The sequence below is a fragment of the Cygnus atratus genome, chromosome 1 (assembly GCF_013377495.2).
Source record: "Cygnus atratus isolate AKBS03 ecotype Queensland, Australia chromosome 1, CAtr_DNAZoo_HiC_assembly, whole genome shotgun sequence".
Taxonomy (NCBI): Eukaryota; Metazoa; Chordata; class Aves; order Anseriformes; family Anatidae; genus Cygnus; species Cygnus atratus.
In genome coordinates, this window is record NC_066362.1 from 31724217 (window position 1) to 31744258 (window position 20042).

General features: G+C 41.6%; 2 protein-coding genes across 10 annotated transcripts in view; one reads left to right on the forward strand and one right to left on the reverse strand.

The window, feature by feature from the left end:
• Positions 1-15874, forward strand: part of PPHLN1 (periphilin 1) — a 71994-nt gene extending 56120 nt beyond the window's left edge. For all 4 annotated transcript variants that reach the window (XM_035544222.2, XM_035544224.2, XM_035544221.2 and 1 more), the window contains one exon: positions 11548-15874. In XM_035544222.2, the coding sequence (XP_035400115.1) occupies positions 11548-11757 (210 nt within the window). In that variant the 3' untranslated portion in view covers positions 11758-15874. The remainder of the gene's footprint in view (positions 1-11547) is intronic.
• A 957-nt stretch (positions 15875-16831) lies between these two features.
• Positions 16832-20042, reverse strand: part of PRICKLE1 (prickle planar cell polarity protein 1) — a 65298-nt gene continuing 62087 nt past the window's right edge. For all 6 annotated transcript variants that reach the window (XM_035544216.2, XM_035544218.2, XM_035544215.2 and 3 more), the window contains one exon: positions 16832-19100. In XM_035544216.2, coding sequence (XP_035400109.1) covers positions 18244-19100 — 857 coding nt within the window. In that variant the 3' untranslated portion in view covers positions 16832-18243. The remainder of the gene's footprint in view (positions 19101-20042) is intronic.

A 20042-nucleotide genomic window follows, 5' to 3' on the forward strand; every position in this document is an offset into this window, starting at 1 on the left:
AGACTCTGAAAGAATCAAAGCCTTTCAGTGGATGCCAGAACCTGGAGACTAGCGAACACTTCAAAAAGTCACAAGTGTGTTCGCATACCTTGCCAAGTTCATTCCAGCTCTGCCCTCTGTCAGGTCGCCCCGTTAGACAACTTCTGGAAAGTGTTTGGTGTCACTGGGCTGAACAACGCAGGCATTCCTTTAATGAGTTTGATAGGTAGCAGTTCTTGTGCTGAAATGCTGCAGCATAGCTCGGCTGTCACATGGGTACAGGCACGTAACGAGGAAACGGGAAGCCAATGTTCTTAGTCTCAGAAGATCTTTTAAAATACAGAATATGCTAATTTTTCGCATGGAAAAATAGCTTGTGGTATGAAAACAAGTGTTTCCCAAGCTTTTTGAAACAGCTGATAACTGTGATTGTTCAGTTTTTCTTATGAGGTATAACTCCAGCTTACCCGATAACTGATTCAAAGTACGCGAGGATACAGCCAGTGGTGTATCCACTGAGTAATGCTGAACTTCTGTGTCCCCTTGGACCACAATTGGTAATCACTGCCCTAAGATATGATTTACTAACCATAAAAGACAATTTCTGCTCCTTGTGGCTTTCCCTTTAGCGAGACATGTTTTCTATTTGTACCAATTTTTGGATCGGATTTCTGTTTCCAATTGAATTGGAAATAGAATTGTGGGAACAGATTCAGGAGGGGTGGTCTGAGTGTTGGATGCTAAAAAGTACAGAAGGAAGGAAGATGTTTGCAGTAAGAAATGAGGCTTCATCATATATCTTTTCTGATCTCCTCTCCCCTGCTCCCCTCCCAGCCATTATGGGCTATGCTAGCTTTATGTTCTGTCTCTTAAGATGCTTGGTTTTTGACTGAAGATGCATGCTAAGATGCACACTTGTTTAAGCACAGATCCTGTGTGCTTTGTGTAGGTTAGGCAGCAGCTCTATAAGGTGTCCCAAATGAGCCCAAAGACACTAGGCTTTTAACCTACTAACGTAAGGCTAAATGTCCTCTCTAGACATCATCTATAGCTGCTCATCACCCTCTCATCCAAAATAGGTGAGTCCTCCCTGCAGCCCAACTGATGTGCTACGTATGACCTAATCAGGCTGATTTTGCCTAAAACTTAATTTTAAGAGCAGCTTTCTTTAGTGCTGGCTCACAAACCAGTGAGGAGGTGATTTCTGGCATGGGGATGGTGACAGGTGGCAAAGGGGGAATAGTCTCCTCAGCTGTCACAGCTGCCTATGGAAAAAGATACCATCCACAAACTAGGGAAAAATTATGGGAGTCTTGAAAAAATAAATAAAACCAAAACACAGCCTTAATTTACTTTTTCCTTTATTAATTTTTATATTTGAAATTAGCACTTGAATAAATGACGAGTGACTTCTTAGAGGTAGAGACAGGACCATGACTTGGATGTTAAAAAAAAAAAAAAAAAGTAGGTCCATTATTGAGGCACTAATAAAACTGATTTGTGAGGCTAATATAGCGTGTGAAGTAATTCTAAACTTTCAGAAACCTTAAGGTTTAACATAAACTAAGTAATAAAATGTTGGTAATCTAAGTAATTGTTTTTCTTCTTGCAGCTGTTGCTTTTCCTCTCTGAAGAAGTTGTCCATTACATACAGTACTTCACTTATTTTCTGTAGTATTTTCTTTATGCTGTGCATGTAATTAAAAGAAAAAAGGTCTTATGGCATGCATAACTAAACCTGCTTCAGTGATTTATTTTTTAACCATTTAAAAAATAAAATAAAAAGGTTGCTCTCAGGCAGTGATGGTGAGACAGCCTTCTCGTTTAAGGCTGGTTCTTAAACTCATGGTTCCACTAGCTTTGAGCTTACAGTAACGGGGCAGTAGCCAGTTAATCATACAACTGATCTGCTAGTTGTTCTTAATTTAAAAAAAAGTCATTTTTATTATTTTCTTTTTCTAGCTGCTCACTTACATTGTGCCATTGAAGAAATTATAGGTGATCCATGTTCTTGACCACTGCCAAAAACAAGCCATTTTAATCCTGCCTGTTGCATCTGAGAATACTGGTAGCTGAGGGTATTTGATGAAGTTGAAAGCATGAAAACTTCTGTTGAGGAAAAATTCGTTCACCTCAAGGCACTTTTTACTAAAAATTCATGCTCCATCGCTGGTTTTGACTGTGACACAGTCTGTATATGTGGATTTTAAACCTACTGTACCTTCTGTATGAAAAAGGTTGTGTGTTTTTATGATGAGAGTGGTTTCTGTTGTAATTAGTGCCATTAATATGCAGCCCCTTCTGATGAACCTTAAATGAGTTATAGCTTTCCTTTATGGTCAGCGGACATGACTGAAAGCTATTAAAGCATTTTTAGCAAGAGAATTAACACAGACAAACAGAGTCTTCTGTAGATAAACTTCGCCCTTCCTGTTTTGGATCGAGCAATAAGTTTACCATGGAGCAAATTTAGGAAATAGCTTTCCATCAATTCTGTATTTTATAAATAAAAAGTTGCAGGGTGAGGTCCTTCCTTTGGCATAAAGCTGATTATTTCCTGTTTAATCCTGAACTCGTGCATTTCAAGTAATGGGATTTTTTAGTGTCCTTCAGAGAGAAGAGTTTTTAGGATTTCTGTTTAGTTTATGGTCCCATGAAAATGTAATTTCTAGACTTTGGGATCATTAGAGGGGAAAAAAAGGAAATTAATAGATATATAAATGACTGCTTTTTGGGAGAATTTTTGGGTTTACCTGCACATTTTTTGTAGCTGGACGTTCTTAAACATGAAAGTGGAAATCCGAGTACGCGAGCTGAAGAGGTATAATTGGTACACCTACAAGAGATTATCAGCACTTCTAGTAAAGGTTAGAAAGTGATGAATTGTAGTTGCTATGGACTATTTGAATTCAGATTTATAATCTGCTGGCTGTGGGCACACGCTTTCTGGGAGAAGAATATGTGAGGCAAAACTTAACCTCATATACTGCTGTTTTACCTCGAGAGCACACCGCTTAATACATGAAGTAACACTACCCTCGTCCAACACATCTGTTGTAAAGGAGCCTATGAAATCTAGGCCACACACAAACCAGTCTCGGAGGGCCTGTAGCTGGTGTTAGAATGCTGTTATTATGTGGTCCGATTGGTTTAGTAAAGAATTATCTCCAGTAAAACCATGTAACATAATCGTTCTTGCTCTCCCACATGGGAGCTGCTTTTGCTCGGCTGAGCAAGACGTTTCTGGAAGAAGCAATAATGCACTTGCTTTGCCAAAATGTAAAACTAAATGAAGTGTATCGTTATGCACATTTTTGTTATATATCAATTCTTGCTCATTTAAGCGTTCACTTAAAGTCCTCCACACTGTAGTATTAAAAATTATTAAAGTAAATATATGGATTTCCTAGCAATATATTTTAAGTAAACCTCTTACTCCTTATTGAAAACTTGTTTGTAATAATTTTAGAGTGATGGGGAAGTGTTTAGAGAATGTAAGCTTTCATAAATAAAGGTCTGCGGCTGAACTTCCCCAGATATTAATGTAAAGGCCAGGAAATACAGGTTGGAGCAGGTTAAGGTTTATCTTGCCGTGTGCTGACTGTTGTGTGTGTGATGATATGCTTTCCCCCTTCGCTTTGACTTCAGGGAGAGTTGAGACAGTCCCATAATTCTTACGAGCAGGTTTCTGAATGGTATCAACACAATTAGCCTTTGCTATGCTTGTGCAGAACGACATAGCCCCAGCCTACAGATTTGTCCTCGTTGTGTAACTGGAGCTGTAAGCGCTGGCTACGATTGGTGTGGACTCATCTTTTTAATTGCTTTCTGTGTTTTGTTGGTTTTGGCTCTGCTCAGGTGTCACCCAGAAGCTGCACGTTCTGTCTGGGGATTCCTTTACAAGCGTTGAGTAAATGCACAAGGCCGTGTAATTTTTTGTTTGGGCAGTGAAAGGAGGAAGAAAAGAGTTTGGAGCAATGGTGCTCCTCTAAGAGGTGGTGCCTAGAAGCATTTCTGCTCAGAGGCAGAATCCTGCACAACAGAAGGCATAGGAGGATGAGGCTGACGTGCTTAAGACTTTTGTTTGTTGTTTTTTTTTAATTACATGCACAAGGATGGTGGCTGGGCAAGGCTGCGTGGCTTTGATAAGCCAGCAATACGCTTCTCCTGAGCTACAGCATGCTCCACCCTTTGCAAGCCCCATGACTTCGCTGTCACTGCAGAGGTGTCACCAGGGGCGTGCTTTGAAGCAAAGGAGAATCCAGATGATGGCTTGAGCTTAAATTGGGGATAATGGTTTCATTGAGATAACTAACTTGGCCTGCATGTTTTCTTCCCAGTGAATTACACAGCACGGAAGAGACCAGAGTTGTGTCTCAGGGCCCAAGGCAGCTGCTCAGGGATTTCAGCCTGAAAATGTGTGTAAACTCAGCAGAGGGTTGTTACAGACACAGAAACAACTCCCCGCCCCTGGCACACAATTTTATAGGGGACTTTTCATCTCTCTCCATAAGAAAATCCTAATGTAAAGTGGAGTGGGAAGCCTTGCGGTGGTGTTGTTTCAGGCTGCATTTTCTTTTGCCAGATTAATCAGAGGAACAGATTAAAAAAAAAAAAAAATACATCAGGAGGTGCTGGGTCCTGGAAGCAGGACACCGTTGATCAGCCAAACACCTTGGTCGGTGCTGGGGAGCAGCGACTGCCTCCTCTGGGGCTCAGAGCAGGGCTCACGTGCCCCCAGCTTCTCGGCAGCCCCAGTCCTGGGGGGGCAAAGCAGAGTCCAGATCTGAATTCATACTTTTAAAATGATGGCTGTGTCAGCATCTTTTCCACGTGAGGGGCTTCTGGCAGACCTTCCAGTCAGGTATTTAAATGCCAAAAAAATGTTTTAACATTTCTTTCTGGAAGCAGATTAAATCTATTAAACCAGGCGTTTGAAACTTTCAATGGGAAGGGAGGCAGAACTGCATTAAAGTGCAAATAACTTGAATATTTTCCATATCTCCAGTAAGTAGCAAATTAACATGAGATTGTTCATTATTTTATAGTGGATTAAATAACTTGTTTCCCCCAATTTGCATTTCAGTGAATAACTGATTGGCCTAAAAACACATTGATTAGAGGGTACAAAAATTATTACGTAGATTCAAGGCAAAATCGTTAGTGCGTGTGTAAAAAAGGAATAGAATAGACTTGTTGATATGTTATAATTAAAAGTTGTATGCCTATATTGTAACCAAGTATTAAAGTTGTTGTGCTTCAATTTAGCTTTTTGTACTGATGAAAAACAGTTCGTCTTGCTTGAAAACCAATTTTAAATATCTCGATCACGAGAGTTGTCTGCAATGGTTTGATGGCAGTCGTGAGCATTGTTGGCACCGTGCAGCAATAAGTTTGTGTTGTGCTCATGAACGTGACAGTACAATTACAGTGCCTCTGCAGGGGTGAAAATGTCTTTGTGCTCCTTCAGCAGAGCATTAGCTTATTGTACTCGAGGAGAGTACACTTCGGGTAGTTTAATAAAGGCTAATTTGCATGCTTGAGAAAAATCTAAGATAGTGAGTAAATTAAAGAGAAGTGGTTTGGGGAAGAGGTAATTGCTTTCAGAAGATGTCTGTGGCGAGGAAAATGCGTTGTTACCAGCAACATTGAGGTCACTGGATGAATACCAGCTTCCCGGTTTGCTGGTACGTGTACGAGCACAGTTAGAACCTAACATTTCATTGCGTACGCAGTCACCTTAGAGCTAGGTGCACGTTACAAATCCCTTCACACAGCTCGCAGTCAGTCTGCCCGTGCTGGGGAAACCTGCCGTGGACGTGGCTGTGCGAACAGAGGGGTGCTTTGTCAGCCTTCTTGTCGGGCTGCTGAGGCCAGGAAATAAGAAGCTGGCTCGCGCCACCAGAGGGCTATACCAACCTAGCGATCGTGGTTTAGCCGGGGGAACAAAAACTGTTACCTCTGCAGAGGAGCCCTGGGGCTTCACGAAGCGAGAGGGATTTCAAGCAGTTTGCTCCTTCGTTAACGGGCTGTCTGGAGGGGATGTGGTATGGCGCTCAGCCTTGTGCTCTGCGAGTCCGAGCGGTGCCTTTGTCGGAAATCACATAGCCGTCGGCGAGCCCGTTGCCTCTCTCCTCGCACGGGGCATTTGATACTTGTGGGAAATGTCTCCTTAGTAACTGAAAAGCTTCTGTCTTCTGAAAGATAATATATAAAATGAAGACTCGGATGATTCACAGATACGGGGCTCTGATTGCTGGGCATGTCGGATCCTCTCAAGGGCGAGTTAGTATCTAAGGGTTGCAGGCTGTTTAAGGTGGTTTCTGAGCCACAGCCCTAACTCTTTCCCCATCTGAACTGAGCCTCGAGGGTCTTTGGCCTTCTGGGTGAGGAGCTGAGAAGAGCCACCTCTGACGGTGAGCCCGAGCACTGCTGGTGGGCTGCGGGTATGCAGGGGCTGCTCGGGGAGCCCACGGTTGTGTCCTGGTGCTGTGAGGAAGGAACGCTGCAGGGGGGGAGGGAGGTGGATGAACCTGTAAATGCAGGGAACGACAGGAACGCTCAGGAAGGCAGGAAAGAGTGTGATGAAAAAGGGCAAGGAGCTGGACGTGGTAGATTAAATCACGGGCATCAGTTTTGCTTGCTAAGTCATCACAGCCACTCAGTGGATGTGGTCATCGCTGTGCCTGATGTCGTGCTCGTGTCCGAGAGCAGAAGTACCCTCTTTGGTATTGAGGTGAATTTGTCCGTGTCTTGCACGAAGCTGCTCGAGCCTTGCATCCCCAAGTGTCTCATTGGTTCACATTCAGTACAGTGTTTTTTATGTATTCATAAAGCCAAAAATGTTCCCCACCCCCCCCAAAAAAGTGCCAGTGTCATTCATTCAAAACCACGTCCACCTTTTATGTAAAGCATGTTTGTTGGACCGGGTCTCTGAGAAACGAGAGAAGAAGGCTCAGATGAATCCTTTCTGACACAGGGACAATTTTCATCTCCCCTTTGCTTCTCAGCTGTGCTTCCTAACAACTGGGGCCACAGGAGACGCAGGCTGACTTGTAGCCTGGTGGCACCAGCCTTCCCGAGGGCTTTCCAACAGTCAGGGAACTGCTTTTGTCTCCCTCTTCCTCAAGGGCTGCTGTTGTGGTTTGCCCCAGCAGGCAGCTGGGCACCACACAGCCGTTTGCACGCTCCCTCTCCATGGGATGGGGGGGGAGAATCGGAGAAAGGTGAAGCTCAGGGGCTGAGATGAAGACAGTTTAATAGGGCAGAAGAGGAAGGGAAACATAACAATAATGGTAAAAGAATATACAAAGCAAGTGATGCGCAATGCAATTGCTCACCACCTGCTGACCAGTGCCCACCCTGTCCCTGAGCAGTGGCAGCCCCCACCAGCCAACTCCCTCATTTATTGTTCAGCACGATGCCGTAATGGTATGGAACATCCCTTTGGCCAGTCCTGGTTATCTGTGCTGGTTCTGTCCCCTCCCAGCTCCTTGTGCACCCCCAGCCTGCTCGGTGGCAGGGCAGCACGAGAAGCTGGAAAGGCCTTGGCTCTGTGTAAGCCCTGCAACTAACACATCGGTGTCTTATCAGCGTTATTCTCATCCCGAACCTAAAACACAGCACCATGCCAGCTGCTGGGAAGAAGACTAATAACTGTATCTAAGCTGAAAGCAGGACAGCTGCTTGGAGCAGAAGCCGTAGTTCTAGCTGTGTGGAATTACCTTGAGAAATCAAAAAGCTTTTCTTTGCACCGGCTGTAGAGCCGAGCTGCAGAAACCACCACAGCCTGAAATAAGGTTTGTGAATATCTCCATTTTAACTTCCTTGTTTTTCCTGGCAACATCGCCTTGATTACCTTTGATTAACTTGATTAACCTTGGGGTTAGATTTCTCAAATATATGAAATGTTTGCTAACGTTGTAGGTGCATCACACCTTTTTGGATTTGCGTTTAGACAAAGCCCAGGTGCTTTCGCAGAGACTAGCACAGTGAAGAGCTGATCTCAGCTGGAGCTTCTAGGCTATTATCGTGTAAGAATGAAAAGATGTTAAAATACCATGAGAGTAATACAAAGTAAGCGTATTTGTGATCCTCAGAGCTCATGGGTACCCCGTTTTGCTGACTTTGGAAAACTTTTCAGAGAACTTGAATTCAGTTTGTATACTTTTCCTTCGTAGGTAAATCAAGATTAATATATATATGATTTGTGCGTGTGTATATGATATATGTATAAAGTACATCTATATATTTAGGAATAGAACAGCTGTTTCTACTCCTCCCTAATCTGCTTGCTGGAGTGATGCACATTCTTTCCATTATGCTGGTGCTGTAGCTTAGGTCAGAGAAGAAAAGCAGGCTATGGCCTGGGTAAATGATCACCCTATGCCTTTAGCTGTTTTCAGGATTACCTGACATATATATCAGACAGAATAATCATGTCGTTGGTATCATTCCCTTTCTTGTTTTTCAATATACAAATGCTATTTCTTCTTTCCCCACACATGGAATCACTTTCAGGTTTCAGTGCCAGATGCTTACAGATGAATGTCCTGTGCTCTGAACTCAAAATCAGCATCAGCTGGAATTCTACAGATATAGGTATTTTGAAACCTTATGGGTCACAAGTTCTTACAGTATTCTTCTCTAACAGAAAGCTTTTTTTTTTTTGTCTGTTCTGCGGTTTCCTTTCTTCCTCAAGCATCATTTCTCAGCTTATTTCCCAGAAATAGCCTTCTTATCTTCTATGGAGAAGATGGATTTTAATATGCAAGGCCACCACCTTCTTCTTCAAGAGCTCTGAGTACTTTCACAGTTTTTTGGAATAGTTGATGGTGTCATTAAGCTGTAATTAATATTCTTCTGGAGTCGATATTCTTGTAATGGATAGTCTCAACTCCCTTCTGCAAAGCATGGTAATGTCTCCCTGAGAGTTGGTTTTCATGCACTGGCTTCAGAAACAAACTGGTTTATGAAGTTATTTCCACTTCACAACTGTGCTTCACAGCTCCTTCCGTGGTGCTGATGCATCTGTTTTTAGAATTGAATCACTGAATCACATTAATTGGAGGGAAGTAATTTTAAAAGGGATCATTTCAGTGATGCAATTTACATTGCGGCTATATAAATAGGTTTATTAGCACAGTTGAGGAGGAGGCAGATTGCACCAGGAGGATCAGAATTAGCAACTGGGGTAGAAAGCTCGTTGAGGGAAAATGACTCAAGCGTTGTTACAGGAGCTGAGCTGTTTCCTTTGTTTTCTGTTGCTAGAATTGCCTTCCTGCTCCACCTCCTGCCCTCTTCCCCCATGCTAGGTATTCCATTTCTTAAAGGCTTTTGTTACAAAGTGCTGAAGACATTCATCTGCGGTATGAAGGTGTTTGCTTTCCACATCGGCGTGTCAGCAAAGCGACTTCTCTGCCTCCAGACATGACGACGATGATGGTGGCCCTCTTGGTTCTTCTTCCAGGCCTCTGCTGGGGAACTGTAGAAGGAAAACGTGCACAGGCTGAGCAAATCTGTGTGCTCATGGTCAGAGAATTTCATCTGGGTTGTTTCTTTGGGAAGGGTGAGAGAAATATCAAACAGCACTGTTTGCCATTCATTTGAAGACCAGCTAAAAGTACAGCGCTTCCTTCAGCTGTACCTCGGGGTGCCTTGCAGTGTAAGAGGGCAACGCGCCTGTGCCCTCTCTTACTGTTGGGTTTCCACTTGTGTTGGTGTTGCACAGCGTGCTGTGAAGACTGCCCGTTACCGGGTCAGTTTACCTGTGGAAGGCCATTCACACATCCTTGGTCTGAACATTGAAAGATGGTAAAATAGGACAAATAGACGTGCAATAAGAAAAACAAAAACAACAACCCAAACCACCTTTTTGAACCATTTCCCCAAAAATATAATGGCACTGGGGACAAAAAAAAATAAAAGCTTTCAAAAATCATTCTGTGAAGGTGTTAGCAAGCCTGCTACAAGTGCTTGAAAAGCCTGAGTTACCCAAAATGCAATACCATCTGTCTGTCATATGGCTAATTGCACAGCAATTCTCCCTGAGCTTTTTCCTTGAAAGGAGTCAGAAAAAAAAACTAAAATTTGCTCTGTTTTGAGTTTCTCTTAGCAAGCACCATATTTCACTTGCTGTAGAAAATGATCTTTGCAAGAGGCTTTGTTCCTTACTGATGTTTTGCTAACAGAGACCGAAGCATACGAAGCAGGAAACAGACCCAGTCTCTAAAAAAAAAAACCTTTTCCCACTGTTCCCTCATTTAAGACGTTTTGCTCCAATTCGTTTTGGATTGCACTTGTCTTTTTGACTTCACAATATCACTTAAAATGAGTTTCTCCTAAAAGGTTTTCCTTTATTTGCTAACCAGTGTTTGAAAAATGGGTCTGGTTTTGAACTATTATTGAATCATAGAATATACTATCAAACATCTGACAACAATCTTTATTAATTGTGTTATGTTAAATCATTGCGTTTCTGAGAGTAGTAAATAGAATCTGTGTGAAGAATGTCTGTATTTTTCCTGCTTGTCTGACATGAATATGCCTGGGCTGCCAATGACTAGTCAATTTGAAAAAAAAAAATAGTGTGGTGGTTGGAGGGATTTGGTTGGGTGTTTTTTTATCCTCTCTCTTTTTCCTTTTTTTAAATAAATTTAGGGAAATGTGCATATACAGTTGTATCATTTGTGTCCACAATGTAGATAAATGTGGGTAGAAAGGGTCACATATCTGACAAAAGTTCTAACGATATTAAAAGATAGGCATACTTTGAGAAATATTAAAACCTTAGTTTTTTCCTCCAAAAAATGTACAGATATACAACTGACTTGTCTTCATTCAGAAATCCATGGTATCTTTTAAAAGGAAATTGGTTAAAGAAAGCAAAATGGTATGAAAACAAACTGCCTCCAGCAGTTGGAAGGCTTTGACATGTTCCTTTTTTGGTGGTGTTTAGATTAATAGCCAACCCCAGCTGGAATTCGGAAAAAAAAAAAAATTGGAAGACTCCTACCAAGGTTTCTTTTATCCTTAACAGTTGAATCACCAGTGCAGTCAAACTATTTAAAGTTATGATTGTCAAGGACTGTGAGAAAATGATATCCAACAAACAAACGTAATTTGGTGAAAATGTTTAAACGTGACTTGTACTTAAAGAATTATGAAGGATTGCAAGCTAAGTTACTATTGTACAGAGTTTGAGATTGCTAGGCATGCCACAGTTAAATTCATTTTACATATCATTTTACAGAATCTGTTTTAGCATTTGCACCTTATTCTGCCATTGTTTATTAAATACTGCTGTAAGAGAAACTTGCTCTCGTTTTCTGGCATTTCTTCCAATAAGAGTTATTTCTTGTATTCAGATAGTTCTGAACTAGTTGTATTTGTATTAAAGCCAGTCAGAAGAGAGGAAAAGGCAGGTATCTCTTACAGCTGAAACTCAGTTAATCCAATATTCTTTGTTTGGTTTTGGCTCTGCGGTAGCTCCTAACTCAATGAAGGCTGTTGGTTTGCTAACGTACAGTGTCTCATGTTTAATTGTTTTCTAAAATGTGTTCTTCCTAGGTCTACAGACAAGACTGTGAAACCTTTGGCATGGTAGTGAAGATGTTAATCGATAAAGATCCATCGTTAGAGAAGTCCATTCAGTTTGCTCTGCGGCAGAATCTGCACGAGATAGGTGAGCGATGCATTGAAGAACTCAAACATTTCATTGCCCAGTATGATGCCGCCAACCAGGAATTATCAGAATCTTTCAAAGATGGCCCCTACTAAGGACGGAAATACAATTTTAGATCTCTGCGTTTCGTAGGCTGTAATACATAAATCTGCTTTTTGCGGGGAAAGAGGAGTTCCAGCTGGAGATTTCAACCCAAGGCCCGTGCTTCTTCTTACCATCTAAGACGGCTGTACCTTGTGCAGCGCGGTCTCCACAGTTGTATTCTTCCTACCTGTACTTGTTGACGTAAATTCCTTTGAAAAGGATGTTCTTTTCAAAAACGCCATAAAGTGACAAACTATTTTTGAAACCTTTACACAGTTACCGAGGAAAAACTGTTCAGTCTCACGTATGTACACTGCTGTTTTGATGTTTGTAAGTGTAACTACAAAACAACATTTTTTATTAAAATAATATGAAGCAGTTCTTCGTTCCTCAACTTACGCAGAAATGTGTCCTGGTTTCATATATACAATAGGAAGGGAAGACTTGCAAAATTGCTCACAGCTATGATTTAAGTTATTTATTATAGTTTAATTTTGAACTTCAAATTCATTCTGTAAAATTGCACCAGGGGTTGTTCCTGGTCTTTGGCTGCCAGAGAAACTCTGCCTGCTTGATGCAAGAAGTGATGTATTTTTGTTCTACTTGCAGGTTCTGCAAATGCCTTTTATATTTTGGTGTTTTCCGTATCACGAGCCATTACTAGTAAGCAGTATTATGTAGAATTAATTCAATTTTTCTGTTAGTATTTGCAATTAAATGTTTTCTGTTTTCTTTTTTCTTTTTTTTTTCTGACTATACCTTACAGAGTGTAACTGCAGGCAGACACTGAGCAAGGCAAGGTCTCCTCTTTTGCCCTTTTCTCCTTTATGCCTTCTCACCACTTTTTTGTGCATCAGTTTTAACAATTATGAGTCTCTGTAATCAACAAGAAGGGGCAGGAATTTGGGGTGGCAAGGTGGGGCACGGACTGTCTCTTTATGTAGTAACTCCAAGTTGCTTCAGATTAGGTATAATGTGAAGTTGAACCCTAAATAGGCCCCAAATTGATCATCGTTTCAAACCCAAATGATCCTGGGTAATGTCTGCAGCCATTTTTGACCTGATAGTTACTTGTAGCTGGGGAAAAATTGTTGAGTTAGAGTCAAGAGGCTGCAAGTGCTCTGTGATGACTTTTTAGAGGTGAAACATAATTTAGGATTCATTGTTGGTATGCTGACTGTTGATTTGTGTTCATTTAATGAGATACTGTTTTTTTATGAATGTTCGGGGAAAGGGAGAACTTGAATCATAATCACGAAGAGGTAAACACCAGTGTTTTGTATACATTTGTATTTAGAAACTTGAAACTCTGTAACAGGACAAGCGACTAAAGCTCACTGTTTCTGAAGTGCATGGTATTAAATGAAAAAGTCACCGAATTCAGACCCTTATCAAGTAGCTTCTAAGGTTTCAGAGGAATGCTTTGCAAGAAAGTAGACAAAATGGCAAGGATTTTGCGTGTGCAAGGTGTTGTACATATCACAGCATCTTACACATGCAAATCTTGATACGGTGCGTTAAATATATATATATTACATCAGATTCCTGAGATGCCTGATTAGTTTTAATGTCAGGTGGGTGTGGTTTTGCAATTGGCTTTTGTTGGGTTTCTGAAGAGTTCACCTTGCTCAAAGGGGACGACCTGCAGCTTACCTCATTGGGAGCTGGGTTGTGTGGGCTGTGCAGCCAGTGGAGAAGGCTCACCAAGCCTACTGGATGCTAATTGGAGGTGGCAGAGGGGGAAGAAAGGCAACTTGTTGTGGCACAGTAGCTAGACCTGACCCACCCCTTTTGGCAACAGCCTGGCTTGCCAGGAGCAGTCGTGAAACCACAGGCAAATTTACATTCAGTTTCTGAGACAGGAATGTAACCGTCAGGGCTTTGCTGCTTGCCTGTGGACAGGTCAGTCTTCAGGGTGTTACACCGCGGTTTCTGCTTTGGGGTGGAAACACTAAAGAAAAAAAATACTGAAATCATGATCAATATATTTTTGATTTAAAAAGTTTGTTGTTATTGTACATTGTGTTAGGAGTTTCCTTTGTTCTCCTAGTGAAATTTAGTCAGGTTTCTAAAAGTGTCTGATTTTTTGAGTGCTTTTCTATAAAGTGACACCTAAGCCCCCAATAGTCCTGTGTTTTTGTGATTAGCTGATAGGTCAGTAAGTTATTTAGGTTGTCCTTAGCATATTATTTTTTTAATGGATTAAATTTAACTCATAAACTAAGGAGACTCTTGATTTTTTTTTATAAATGCTATTTCTATGAAAGGTTTAATTCACATTCGTTAGTGATGAGTAACTGTTTTTCCCGTTTAATACTTGTCATTATGTTGAATGCTCATGTCTACCCTTTTGTGATGTACGCTTTATGTTGATGTAAGTAAAAGGTTACGCCACTTAACTTGAGCAAGATACATGGCTTTTACTCTTGCTTCCGGTAGGAACGTATACTTTGAGTTTGATTTTATAGCAGTGTAAAAGTTGTCCTTGGTCTTGTGTACAGCCTCAGCGAGGCTGCTGGAAAGGGGCAGGAAAACCACTGGTGGAAGGAACCAGATGCTGTGCTGGAGGAATTTTTCTTTGTCACATTAGGAGCTGCTGAAAACAAAACATGCTCCTAGCAGCCATCAGTGTGCAGATGCCCTTTAAAGAATAAAAGGGGCAGAGGAAAATGGAAGGAATGAAGTGTGGACATTGCTCCAGCCTCAGCAGATAACACCATCTCAGTGGTGAGCTGGCAGCTTTGGGTGACAACTTAAGCTGTTAGGGTGAAGATCAGCAATGCATCACTACAGATAGAAAAGGAGTTAATGCCCCCCACGTATTAGAAGAACTGCTTCCTTGTGACCGTGCTTTTTGTGCAGGATTTCCTCTTTTGGTGGGGATGAGGGTAATGTATGGCCCTAGCATTTCTCACCATCCATCATGAAGGTGTAAGCTCCACTTGGAATATCGCACCCCTTCTAGTAACACAAAGCAGAACTTAGTTTTGGCAACTGTACCGGTGTCTAGTGCAAGTAGCAGACGCTATAGCCCATACCCTTTTCTTTTATTAAGCTGGAAGAATGGATTAGAAACGTTTAAAAGAAGCGTTTAAAAATAATGAAATAGAAATCTTTTATGTTAAGCTGAAAAACCTAAAAAGTTGTATAGCCATCTTCAACTTAGTGAGTAATATTTCAAGTGGATGGAATTACAGAAAGCAAACCCGTTTCATTAAGCGTGGGTGCAAGCACCTGTTATTCTTTGCCTGCCAGGAATGTCTCTCAATGTTCCATTCCTCAGCAAAACACAGCTTTCTAAATGTTTCTAATATTCCTAATTACTTGTGGTCCTGCAGCCTAGGAGAGGCAAGGGAGAGCTTTGTGCCTTAAAGCAGAGAGGGCTGAACGAGCTCTGAAGTTGCTCACCCAGGGGAAGGTAATCACGGGGGAGCACTGCTGCCCTGGGCACCGTGCTGTGCAACCTTCCCGTCCCTGACGAGGTTTGCTCACGAGGGAGAAGAGTTCACAGCTCTTGCCTTGGGCTGGAAAGAATCGCTGCTGTTTGTTTAGCAAAAGAGCAGCACTGCATAATACAAACAAAGGTTTATTTCACCCCGCTCCCCACACACGTACTCTCTCTTGTACAGACAAATGTGCCTCTACATCTTTTTTTGAGTAAAGCTGAGCCCAAGAAAAGGCCTCTATCCACTTCCAAAGCTTCTAGATGAAAAATAATAATAATAAAAAAAAAAAAAGAGTGGTGGGAAGGGGTGAAGTGTCATTAGTTACATCACTCATTTTAAAGTACCAGGAGCCTTTGCGAGAGGAGCGTTTCCCCTGCTCCAGTAATGAAACCTTTAGTCCAAAGTTATCCTTGGTTTGCTTGTTTGTTTTACTAAGGGTAAGGGGAAGAGTCATCTTTCAACTCACTTATTTGGAGGTTTAGAGGAGGTACTGTGCAAGCTGATGCTCTGAATATAGCTTATAAAGAGTACTAGGGCTGTGATTGCTGCTCGTTAACTTTTTGGTTTTTTTTTAAACAACTATTCAACAATCTGTGGAAAAATGTTTACCATCTAACACTCCATAAGCCTTTGCACTTTGGGAGAGAGCATGTGCTGCATCCTTAGATGGTGTGGGATCGGAAGGAGGAGTGGTGGGGACGTATCTGCATGAGGCACTTGCTCCAGAACGGCCCCAGCAGTAGCAGCAGAGCACGTCCTTTCAGAGTCCTGGCTCCCTGTACTTGGAAGTGTCGTTACGAACGGAAAGTCCCAGTCGCTGTTCGAGTATCCTGGGCAAAGCATTAACAAGGCAGTTTCTCTTCTCAAGCCTTCTAAGTCCTCGCAGTCTGGCTGTTGGACTGTTAAGCACAACAGGCCTTTAGCTGCTAGGAAAGCAAATACTGCCTAAGCCACCAGGGCAGCCTGCCAGCTGGAAGCAGCCCACACGCCGCCCATTGGCCCATGCCGCATGATATTGCTTTGATCAGCTTTCATGTACACAAGACTTGTTTGTACTAGAAAAGTGACTTATATGGTGAATACCACCTCTGGGAGTAAAGGATCTTTTGCTTATTTTACCCTGAAAATATCAGCCAGTAACTGCTATTTTGACTTGGCCTTAGCAGTAGCTTCCTTTTATTTGGTGTGAGCACTACCCATCTATCTTCCGTCCCTTAGGTCTGGCTACTTCTTATTTCAAAAAGTTATGTCCTCAGAAATGACAAACAGTTCATTTGGTCAGGCTTTTTTTTTTTTTTTTTAACTTGTAAGAAGTACCTGTTACTTCATCAGTTACCGTTGTTCAGATGATGAACCCTATGGTTTTAGCATTTACTATTTCAAGAGGCAGATGTCCGCATTAATTCCAGTAAAAACATTCTGCCCTAAAGGGCAGAATCACTTAAAACACTGATAGAAGCTTATTTTAATTTGAAATACCTCCTTCTCGCCATCTGAGTTCAAGGCAACTCGATCATGTGCTAGGCCCCCTTGCCTTCTAGAACCACCTCACATCTCTCTGTCTTGCTGTAGGTGAACATGAGGAACGGTTTTGGGGAGAGGTGGGGAAGAATAAGAAAGAAATCCACATCCACAGGAGTTGCATATTTGTTGTACTGATATATTCCAGGCTTGTGTGATTTTTACATTTATATAGTTTACATTTTGCTTGACCCATAAATAACACTTGCAAGATTAAGAGGGCCATAGTTTAAAGAGTATTTACATAGCCCCACCATGCATACAGAGCTTTCAATACCTAGTAGACAAAATTAAGCTGTTCTGCACTAAACATCTTTCAATATTTTTAACCCCCCTGACTAAAATACAAGCAATATTTCATCCGTAATGCTGCTGTTAAACCCCTAACAAATCTAGTTTGATATTGTAACAAACTTCTTCAAATTCAGGGATATAAAAATATTCAGCTTTTAAAATTTTAACTGTACAATATGTACATTCGTATTTGCACTGTTAAATTATGAATACATTTAAGCCTATGAAATACTACGTTATAAATATCATTTTTTTTTGATTTAGAATTGCAACTAATACATTTTAAAACCTGGATAATACATTTGAAAAGACACAATTCTGGAGCCTAATCCTTTAAGCCCTTACGAAAGTATTTGTTATGTAAGTAGATTCATTGACTTAAATGGGGTTACGTGCCCGAGCAAAGGATTCCAGCATTTGTACCTTTCTCTTTCAATGCAGTGGAGTGGAGGAAATGACATAAAAACCATCGCTACTCATTGTACTCACTGGCAGTCAGGTCCAATTCCAAAAGCTGAATTAATACCTTCCTTTAAACAGGCACAAAAAACAACTTACACAGGATGGAGTTATTTCAAAAAAATAAAAAATAGAAGGAAAAACGTGAAATTTAAGTGTGTAAACCGTTTAGTGCTGCTTTAAGATATATCAAGGCCTCAAGCATTTCAGCTCCCACATTCTGATTTTTGCCTCCTTAATAGTGGACTCTGGAAAAGCAGCATTTTCCCAAATTTAAAAAAAAAAAAACTTCCAGTTTTTGTAGGGAAACTTCAAGGAAGAGAATCAATTTTATCAGTGAAGAAAGGACACAGCATAGAGTCACCTTTTCATTAGAGAGAAGAAGAAAGAGTTGAGGATCACCCTGTGTGGGTATAGTTACAGTACAAGACTGACAGTTTTATTTATTGATCTTCGCTGACTCCCCTCTCTCAGATAACTGAACATAGGTGAATAGAGAGCATAAAATAAATGTCTACAAAAAGTCTGTATCAAGAACTGCAATAACAGTACCTTGACAGCTGAAACGTATGTAAACCTAGCAATATCTGAACAGGTCATCGTTTGGCATAGTGACATTTCTGAATGTTACTTTTACAATGTAAACTCTGGTACAGTTATCATTTACACTGGCAAAGCGTTAAGAACCTCAGCAACTTGCTTAAGTACAATTATTAATATAAAAAGATGTGGTTCCAACTGTAGATAGAGAGTTGACTGGTCTTCCCAACTGTTAAATTACGAAATGATGCAGTTTTTCCCTTTGTGTCCCCTCTTCTTCTTTGATTTGGTTGTCCTTTGTCCAAACTGAGAACTAGATAACGCAGTAGTTGGACTAGAAAGGTCGTCTGTATAGTATGGATATCTCAGCGAGCGTGGCTGGGGAATTGGCTGTCCCAGGAAATACCCTTCCTCTTCAGAATCAGATGATGAGGATGAAGTCGAACACCAGGAGTCATCTTCGTCACCATATAATCCAAAAAATTTATCAACCACCTGATTCCGCAGTGCATAATCAGAACTCGTATGGGCATACTGGCTATACAGCTCCGCGTTTTGAATATATGCCCGAAACTCACGCGAGCTTTTGTTTTGAATAAATTTTTCATGATCCTGAGGAGAGTAATAACGAAATCTCTCTTTTGGAGAGCATCTTCTTTCTGTGGCCAAATTAAGTGCGTTATCTGAACGAGATTTCCTACTTCTTCTGCGATGGTGAGAAGGCCGATTTCCACGCTCTTCGAAATGGTAAACACGCCTACGAGTCCTTTCACTCATTGGAGGTTGTCGAATTTCAACATTCTCGTAACTGCCATTATCAATAACATCATCTGAAAACTTCACTTGCTGTGGTCTAGACTGGGATTTAGATCTTCTCAGTACAGGCATATGCACTGGCTTCTCCTCTGGTAACGCTTTTTCCTGGCACAACTCTGAGCTCAGACTCTTCAAGGACTCTGTGCTCCGGTGGAGCATGGAAGAATTCAGAGTTCCCATGTTGCTCATCTTCTCACAGTCCTCTACCTCCAGTTCTTGGAAAGTTTGCAAAGAATAGAGAGATGTCCGTGGCTTGCCTTCGCCATCCATTGAAGCCCCTGGGGTGGGAGTTGAGAAAGGAGGAAAAAGAATTAGAGGTGCATTGAAGAGAGAGAGGTACTGCAATGAAACGTTAAAAACATTCGTTTTCATGAAAGCAGACCTTGAAGTGTTAGGCAGTGGGCACAAACTGGAGCACAGGAGGCTCCCCGTGAGCACCAGGCAGCACTTCTGTGCTGGGAGGTGCCTGAGCACTGGCACAGAGAGGCTGTGGGGTCCCCTCCTTGGGGATCTCCCAAAGCCCCCTGGACGTGGCCCTGGGCAGCCTGCTCTGGGTGTCCCTGCTTGGGCAGGGGCTGGGGCAGGTGGGCTCCTCAGGGCCTGCCAGCCTCAACCACTCCATTTCTGCTCTTTGGAACCATTACCAGAAGGACTAGCTTCACATAACAACAATAGCTTTGTTTTTTACTTCAAACATTTAAGAAGTAGCTAACATTAGAATGCAAAAAGTTTAATTAATTTAAAATATTTAAACAGCTAAAACACACATACATAAAGCTAAGCCACTAAGAAAAGAATTACTTTAAATTACGATCCATGCTTGCCATTTTTAAAGCTAAAATATTCTGTGCTTCTGGTATTGCTAAGTTCAATATTCCAGCTGTTGCTACAGGAAAGCCAGGATCACTTCCTCTCAAAGAAGGATCTTTCCTCTCAAAATGTCAACAGTAAGCTGGCCTGGTTTACTTCAGGTTTGTGTCAAATGGCCGTTCATTCCCAGAACAAGGGTTTCATCTGCCCTATGACCCTCCCAGGTGCAGTACTTCTGGTTCCTCCTCCCCTCATACCCCCTGAACCAAGCTCCCCTCATCAGTTCCTGCTTTACCGCGTGGGCAATGCAGCACATGGCCGCTTCTGAGCTATCGAAGGAGCTAGAATAATGCGTGCTAGAAGGAAAGGAATGGAGAAGATAGATAGGACAACTTTTAAAATGTGTCTCT